The sequence below is a fragment of the Corythoichthys intestinalis genome, chromosome 21, assembly GCF_030265065.1.
Source record: "Corythoichthys intestinalis isolate RoL2023-P3 chromosome 21, ASM3026506v1, whole genome shotgun sequence".
Taxonomy (NCBI): domain Eukaryota; kingdom Metazoa; phylum Chordata; class Actinopteri; order Syngnathiformes; family Syngnathidae; genus Corythoichthys; species Corythoichthys intestinalis.
The window spans coordinates 37,585,672-37,595,017 of record NC_080415.1 but is presented as its reverse complement, the minus strand read 5'-3'; the positions used below and the strand labels follow the sequence as shown (position 1 = coordinate 37,595,017).

The window sequence follows — 9,346 nt, the reverse complement described above, 5'->3', positions numbered from 1 at the left end:
GGACGTAAAACAGTCTCAGTTCTTGGTTAAAAGCAAAAAAAAAAAAAAAAAAGCAGTTGACATTTATTATACTTAAATATGTCAAAGTTCAATGCTTGTCTGTTGGTAAATGTACCTAGCTGCCGCCTTATGTAAACAGAGCTTTTCCGGTGAAAATTCCTGTGAATAAATGCTTAAATCCCCGAATTCTTTATAGATATGGACGTAAAGGTCTGGATCCTTGGTTAAAAGCAAAAGAAAAAAAACTTTCATTCAGCATATATTTTACGTAAATATGTCTAAGTACAACGCTAGTCTGTTAGTAAAAGTTGCTAGCGGCTGCCTTATGTAAACAGAGCTTTTCCGGTGAAAATTCTTGTGAATAAATGCTTAAATCCCCGAATTTTTATAGATATGGAAGTAAAACAGTCTTGGTTCTTGGTTAAAAGGAAAACATTATGTAGAAGTACAGTGCTAGTCTGTTAGTAAATGTAGCCAGCGGCCGCCTTATGTAAATAGAGCTTTTCCGGTGAAAATTCTTGTGAATAAATGCATGAATCCTTTATAGATATGGACGTAAAACAGTGTCATTTCTTGGTTAAAAGCAACAAAAAAAAAAAAAAAAAAACTGCAATTAGCATTTATCCATCAATCATATTCCGCTTGCTCCAGGGTCGGTTTTACGTAAATATTGTAAACTACGACGCCAATGCAGTAGCGTCTGATTTCTCCCATTGACTTTTTTCAATGTTTCAAAATGTATGCATGGTAAGAAATATATAATAATTACCTTGAATCCTCGAACAAATCACTCCTGAGACAATCCTGTTTTTTTGCGGTTCAGCTTTCGTACTTCAACAGAAATCCGGCGTTAGACCACTGCGTGCGCGTGTTTGTGAACTTGATGTGGGCGGCCCCCTACTTGAATGAGAGGCGTGGTGAATGACCGATCTGACCCGTGTCAATACCATTATAAAGTCTATCGCTCAGGCCTGAAAATATTACTCCCATGCAGTATACTGCACTGATTTCGGGTCAAGAGTGACTAAATTTCAGGTTTGGGAATGTAAAATGCACTAACTTTAAAACGGGTCAATTTCGACACCGAATGCGAGGGTCAAAAGAAAAAAAAAAAATTGTACTTTTAAAAAAAGTATCTGTACAACCGGGTGTCGGAACTGGTATCAGGAGGCAAAAAAAAAAAAAAAAAAAGTTCACGACACTACTCTTGGCTTAACGACTAGTGTAGCCCAAAAGTAGCAGAGTAAAAGTAGCATTCTTCACAAATCTACTCAAGTAAAAAGTATGGCATTTTTTCCCATTTGGCAAAATGGATTTTGCCATGTGGCAAAACTGATTTTGTCATGTTGCATTTTTTTTGTCATGTAGCAAAATGGATTTTGTCACGTGGCATTTTTTTTTGCCGTGTGGCAAAATGGATTTTGTCATGTAGCATTTTTTTTTGCCATGTGGCAAAATGGATTTTGTCATGTAGCATTTTTTTTTGCCATGTGGCAAAATGGATTTTGTCATGTGGCATTTTTTCCATGTGGGAAAATGGATTTTGCCATGTGGCAAAACGGATTTTGCCATTTAGCATTTATTTTTGCCATGTGGCAAAATGGATTTTTCCATGCGGTATTTTTTCCATGTGGCAAAATGTATTTTGTCATGTGACATTTTTTGCCATGTGGCATTTTTTTCCATGTGGCAAAATAGATTTTGCCATGTGGCAATATGGATTTTGCCATGTGGGATTTTTTTCCATGTGGCAAAATGGATTTTACCATGTGGCAAAATGGATTTTGCCATGTGGCATTTATATTTAACATTGTGGCAAAATGGATTTTGCCATGTGGCATTTTTTTTTTAACATTGTGGCAAAATGGATTTTGCCATGTGGCAAAACGGATTTTGCCATTTATTTTTGCCATGTGGCAAAATGGATTTTTCCATGCGGTATTTTTTCCATGTGGCAAAATGTATTTTATCATGTGGCATTTTTTGCCATGTGGCATATTTTTCCATGTGGCAAAATGGATTTTGCCATGTGGCAATATGGATTTTGCCATGTGGGATTTTTTTCCATGTGGCAAAATGGATTTTACCATGTGGCAAAATGGATTTTGCCATGTGGCATTTATATTTAACATTGTGGCAAAATGGATTTTGCCACGTGGCATTTTTTTTTTAACATTGTGGCAAAATGGATTTTGCCATGTGGCATTTTTTTTTAACATTGTGGCAAAATGGATTTTGCCATGTGGCATTTTTTTTTAACATTGTGGCAAAATGGATTTTGCCATGTGGCATTTTTTTGCCATGTGCCAAAATGGACTTTGCCATGTGGCATTTTTTTGCCATGTGCCAAAATGGACTTTGCCATGCGGCATTTTTTTTTGCCATGTGGCAAAATGGACTTTGCCATGCGGCATTTTTTTTTGCCATGTGGCAAAATGTATTTTGCCATGCGGTATTTTTTTGCCATGTGGCAAAATGTATTTTGCCATGTGGCATTTATTTGCTATGTGGCTTTTTTTTTCTTTTCTGCAATGTGGCATTTTTTTTTGCCATGTGGGAAAATCGATTTTTCCATGTGGCAAAACAATTTTGCGATACGTGGCAAAAACATGGCAAAATCGATTTCGCCACATGGCAAATACCTCCTTTGGTTGTTGGTCCTGCTGAACTTTCATTACTGAGTACCTGTACGTACAAGCTGGAAAGGTCTAATCAAGCAGCCTCAAGGTAAATTTGAATGAATTCTCTTTTTAGGCACAGAAAATTAAAAAACAGCAAAAGACCTCATTTGAACCTTTATTATCTTGTTCTTCTCCACTTTAAATTAATTTCCTCTCCTTTTTGTAACATCTGAAATAAACAAAAACATCCTGAACAGGAGTGATAAAGACAGACTTAATTTAAATTGATACATAACATCCAAACAAAACAAAACAGAAAAAAATAGTAAAACATAACAGCTACTGTCTTTTAACGTGTCCGTAAAACACAGTTTCCAGCCGAGCTCGGATTTGGGCATTTGAATACAAATGCCTTCAGTTGGTTGCTTTGTCTTAAAAACAAATCTTTCAATTGACAAAAAAAAAAAAAAAAAACACAAACATGAACAAAACACTGCTAAAAAAAAACAAAATTTAAGAGACGTCTGTAATAGTGCCAATGTTTTTGAACTTTTCAGCTATCACAATGTCTGGTGGTCACGCACGCACTCACTCATGAACGTACAAACGCATTCATTCTCCAAAAAGCCAAGCTGTCAGATAAACATCTATTCACTTCCCTGACTGAAGCAGATAAGTGTTCCAAAGCCGAGTGCGCTCGGATGAATCTCTCATGGACAAAACAAAGCAAAACACATTCAACATTGTAGCAATAGAACACACGCGCTTACACACTCGGATAAACTAGCGTCGTCACCTTCTACGTCCTCCGTTCGGTCATACCGTCGACGCTTCTGTCATGCACACACAAGGCAGGCAAAGGAGGGCACCTTGAACAGCAAGTAAATAAGTGACCGTAGTCGTCGTTAACATCGGGACAATATCGAATAATAACAACCAACTTGATTTCTTTGAACGAGGAAAACAAAAAATACAATAGCGAGGTCAGTGTTTGGGGAACAATGAGATCTCTGCAAAGTTTCTCTTCAAACGGAGAGAAAATTGATGGACATCCGCACGGAGATCAACGTTTCACACCACCGTGAAGTTGGCCCCACCCATCAGACGCAAATTTATATAAAAATGATGTCAATCGTTTGTGCTGCTATCATATTTGAGACTTTTTTTTTTTAATAGGTTAATCCAAGATCAACCGGGCCCCCATTTTGATTAAAAATGGTGTCTATCGTTTGTGCTGCTACGGTTTTGTAGGTAATCTTTTCATTTGTAGTGATGACGTCATGCAGCCCCCTCATTTCGTGCAAAATGGAACCGAAATAGTGCCATTCGTTTTTGCTGCGATTGTTATACAGATATTGAGCTATTTATTTCGAGTGATGACGTCAATCACAGCTCTTTCGTATCCTAAATCCGGCGACTGGCGGAGCGTACCAACTCTCTCAATAACAGGGGGGTATCCCAAGTACTAGAACAAACAAATGACACCACATTGGGTCCAATTTGCAGTAAATGGGGGGCGCAAAATGGACCCGAAGTCAAAGTGGTGTTGTTCGTTTGTGATAGTACGCCTAGGGAGCGTACCAACTCCCAAAAACAGAGGGGTGTCCCGATAACTAGCGCACTAGCACAAATGGGAGTACTTTGTGTCCATTTTGTACGTAGCCCCAAAAGGAAAGAAAGAAATTTAAACATTCTGGTGCGCACCACATAGTATGTGGTGCACAGTAGAAACAAACTGATGCACAACAGATTGTTTGTAGTGCTAACAACATACTATTTGTTGCGCACCACATACTATCTTGTGCACACCTAATAAGATCTGGTGTGCATCTGGTGCGCACCACATAACATCTGTTGCGCACCAAATAATATCTGGTGTGCACCAGATAGTTTGCAGTGCTAACCACATACTATCTGGTATGCAACACATACTATGTAGTGCTAACCACAAACTATCTGGTGTGCACCACACAATATCTGGTGCGCACCAGACAGTTTGTAGTGCTAGCCACATACTATTTGTTGCGCACCACATTCTATCTTTTGCACACCAAATACGATCTGGTGCGCACCAAATAGTATATGGAGCGCACCACACAATACCTGGTGAGCATTTGGTGCACACCCCATACTACCTGGTGTGCATCATAGTTAGTAGTGCTAACCACATACGACTTGTTGTGCATCACATACTATGTAGTGCTAACCACATACTATCTGTTGCGCACCACATACTATCTTTTGCACACCAAATGCGATCTGGTGCGCACCAAATAGTTTGCAGTACTAACCACATACTATCTGTTGCGCACCACATACTATCTGGAGCGCACCACACAATATCTGGTGAGCATTTGGTGCGCACCACATACTACCTGGTGTGCACCATAGAGTTAGTAGTTCTAACCACATACGACTTGTAGTGCACCACATATTGTCTTGTGCACACCTAATACGAACTGGTGCGCACCACATAATATCGGTTGGGCACCACATACTATCTGGTGCTTATCAGATAGTTTGTAGTGCTAACCACATACTATCTGGTGTGCACCACATACTATGTAGTGCTAACCACAAACAATCTGGTGTGCACCACACAATATCTGGTGCGCACCAAATAGTTTGTAGTGCTAACCACATACTATCTGTTGCGCACCACATACTATCTTTTGCACACAAAATACGATCTGGTGCGCACCAAATAGTTTGTAGTACTAACCACATACTATCTGTTGCGCACCACATACTATCTGGAGCGCACCACACAATATCTGGTGAGCATTTGGTGCGCACCACATACTACCTGGTGTGCACCATAGAGTTAGTAGTTCTAACCACATACGACTTGTAGTGCACCACATATTGTCTTGTGCACACCTAATACGAACTGGTGCGCACCACATAATATCGGTTGGGCACCACATACTATCTGGTGCTTATCAGATAGTTTGTAGTACTAACCACATACTATCTGTTGCGCACCACATACTATCTGGAGCGCACCACACAATATCTGGTGAGCATTTGGTGCGCACCACATACTACCTGGTGTGTACCATAGAGTTAGTAGTTCTAACCACATACGACTTGTAGTGCACCACATATTGTCTTGTGCACACCTAATACGAACTGGTGCGCACCACATAATATCGGTTGGGCACCACATACTATCTGGTGCTTATCAGATAGTTTGTAGTGCTAACCACATACTATCTGGTGTGCACCACATACTATGTAGTGCTAACCACAAACTATCTGGTGTGCACCACACAATATCTGGTGCGCACCAAATAGTTTGTAGTGCTAACCACATACTATCTGTTGCGCACCACATACTATCTTTTGCACACAAAATACGATCTGGTGCGCACCAAATAGTTTGTAGTGCTAACCACATACTGTCTGTTGCGCACCACATACTATCTGGAGCGCACCAAACAATATTTGGTGAGCATTTGGTGCGCACCACATACTACCTGGAGTGCACCATAGAGTTAGTAGCGCTAACCACATACGACTTGTTGTGCACCACATATTATCTTGTGCACACCTAATACGAACTGGTGCGCACCACATAATATCGGTTGGGCACCACATACTACCTGGTGCGTATCAGATAGTTTGTAGTGCTAACCACATACTATCCAGTGTGCACCACAGACTATAGTGCTAACCACATACTATTTGTTGCGCACCACATACTATCTTTTGCACACAAAATACGATCTGGTGCGCACCAAATAGTTTGTAGTGCTAACCACATACTGTCTGTTGCGCACCACATACTATCTGGAGCGCACCACACAATATCTGGTGAGCATTTGGTGCGCACCACATAACACCTGGAGTGCACTATAGAGTTAGTAGTGCTAACCACATACGACTTGTTGTGCACCACATATTATCTTGTGCACACCTAATACGAACTGGTGCGCACCACATAATATCGGTTCGGCACCACATACTACCTGATGCGTATCAGATAGTTTGTAGTGCTAACCACATACTATCTGGTGCGCACCACATACTAACTGGTGTCATTCGTTTGTGCTAGTTGTCGGGACACTCCTCTGTTATTGAGAGAGTTGGTACGCTCCGTCAGACGCGGGAGTTAGAGTTAGAAGATGGAAAAGCTGCGAGTGACATCACTCGAAATAGCCCAATATCGATAAAACGATCGCGGCACAAACGGAAATTTTTACAGCACAAATGAGCGCTAGCCTAGCACAAAGGAATGGCATCGTTGTGGTTCCATTCGGCATAATATCTACAAAACCATTGAAGCACAAACAAAGCAAACGATTGACACCATTTTTGATCAATGGTTGACCTCATATTGACCTAGGAAAGAATTGTAAATAAGTAAAAAAAAAAAAAAAAAAAAAAAAACAGTAGCACAAACGTTTGCCATTTTATATAAATTTGGATCTAATCGGGGGCCAACTTCACGGAGGAAAGTTTTGCTTGTCAAACAAAGAGCAGTGTGTAATTGGTAGGTGAGTGTGAGAGTGGGCCAAGGCCACTGCTGATGTAACATTACGAGTCGTCCTGTAAGGTCGGTGTCGAGTTGTGGAGGGATTTGTATTGGATGAGTCAACAACAAACCCCAGAGGCATATAGTGCAAGTTTGGCTAAGTTTTTTTTTTTTTTTTTAAAACCCTGGGCCCCATGTTGATGGCATTTCCTCCAAGGTAGAGGTGTCGGTAAAAAGGGTGTTTGGGGGGAAAGCTCCTCTACTCCTTTAAGTTGCCACTGGTCCAGTTGAGAGCGAGCGAGGTGCCGTCATCCCCCGTTACCCGACACACTTCAGATCCTTTTATCGAGCTTCCGAACATGAGAACTTAAGTACGCCGGGTCTAAAGAAGGCTCAGTCTGCAAGTCGTGGACATTAAATACAAAAGGAGGAGGGGCGGCGGGGAAGACAACTGTGGCACACAAAGAAGAGCGAGAGCTAAACGTGTTGACGCGAGGCTCGGCGGAGCCCGTCGCAGTACATGCCTGAGTGATCGGGTCGTGGAGTAAAAAGACAGAACTACCCAGTTCGGTCCGAGAGGTCCTCCCCCTGCCCCCCGCTTCAAGTTTCACTGTGGTCTTCATTTAACTTGGATGCGTTCATGTGTGAGGGGGGGAAAAAAACAGAATATTGCATGTAGCCTTGACGGGAGACCAGTGTAGCTTCAATTCACATCATGTGTGTGGAAATAAATAGAGCGTGATGTGGTGACGATTGATTTTTCAACGTGATCGCTTCAGACTGAGTCGGCCCCGCCTCCCAGAAGGTCCCCTGGCAGCAGTGAAGCCGGGCTTCCCATCTGATGGCGATCTTCAAGTGCCGGCGATCCCCACAGGTTACTGCTGGGGTACCCCGCCCCGCTCATACCCCCCCATAAACCTTGCCTTCCCGCCTCCACCCCTCCGGCCGCCACCACGTTGGCGCTGTTGCTGCTCCACTGGGAGAAGATGCCCAAACCGGGCGCGGCGGACTGTTCTGACGAGCTGCCCGCGCCTTCCAAGCTCTGCCACGTGGATTCCGAATGTCCGGCCGGCACGGTCGTACCTGCCGAAGAGCCTCCCTCGCCGCCGCCCCCTGTTCCGCCGCCTCCTGCTGCCGATGCCGCCGGCGTAAGCTCGCAGGCTCCCGCGCTTTCTTTAGTCCCCGCCGCAGAGGACGGAGGGACAGTAGCGCCTGAACTAGCGCTGCCGTTCCCCGACCCTCCGGCCTGGGAATGTGCAATGTATCTGGCCACGTCCTCTTCACTCACAAACTCGGCCAAGATGGTGGTGTTGCCCAGAACACACCTGTCGAAAACAAAAACACGCTCGTTAATAAGGCTGCAACTAACAATTACTTTTATAATCGATTAATCGGAATATTAATTACCGTATTGGCCCGGATATAAGGTGTTTTTTGCATTGAAATAAGACTGAAAAAGTGGGGGTCGTCTTATAATCGCGGTCTAGACATTATACCCATTCACAACGCTAGATGGCGCCAGATATCCTTGAAGCGATGTTCTGTCATGATAGAGCTCAGCTACTCTCAAATTTAACCAGTTTGCATTATTTTATTGCAATGTTTTTCCTTATTCAGATTTGTTACAAGACCAGTTAGTTAGACTTCACTTTGATGGTTAATGCAGTTATTGCAAATTTGTTGTTTTATCACAATAGAATGGTTTATTTACATTTCAAAAACCAGAAGCCATTCATTTACAAATGTGATTGCATTTTACATATTTAAATGTTCAAATATTAAGATTTGAATGAGGCAAAATAACATGCTTTTCCTGTCAAATATGTTGGTATAATCATTTGTTTCAGATGTACTCTGATTACTTTCTGTGTAAAAATTAATTTGGTGTTCAAAAAGTCTTTTTTCAAACTTGAGTCTTGAGAAAAAGGGGGTCGTCTTAAAATCAGGGCAGTCTTATATTCGGGTCAATACGGTAAACGGATAAATGTCACTTTTTTCACTTACCTTCTCAATTGAACTTGAAGTTGTTTTAGGCATGTTGTAAGTAACAATGAAGACAAAATGGATGACTAATTCCATCAAAAATAATGTTTTATCAAAGCTTATTGACATAACTGTAGTTGACAACTGTACTGTTTTAAGTACATAAAACACAAACGTTTTTACCAAAGGTTCTGAGTATTTTCTCAGTCCACAAATAAGAGTCCCGTTCATGCAAACACAAAAAAATGCTGCTCCTTTACTTTTT

The 9,346-nt window shown here is 41.8% G+C and overlaps 1 protein-coding gene across 6 annotated transcripts in view; it reads right to left on the bottom strand.

The window, feature by feature from the left end:
* Positions 1-2,218: 2,218 nt before the first annotated feature.
* The window catches only part of tnrc6ba (trinucleotide repeat containing adaptor 6Ba), a 110,819-nt gene continuing 103,691 nt past the window's right edge, over positions 2,219-9,346 (bottom strand). For 5 of the 6 annotated variants that reach the window (XM_057826549.1, XM_057826551.1, XM_057826547.1 and 2 more), the window contains exon 22: positions 2,219-8,423. In XM_057826549.1, coding sequence (XP_057682532.1) covers positions 7,874-8,423 — 550 coding nt within the window. In that variant the 3' untranslated portion in view covers positions 2,219-7,873. The remainder of the gene's footprint in view (positions 8,424-9,346) is intronic. The other variant, XM_057826553.1, reaches the window with a different exon arrangement.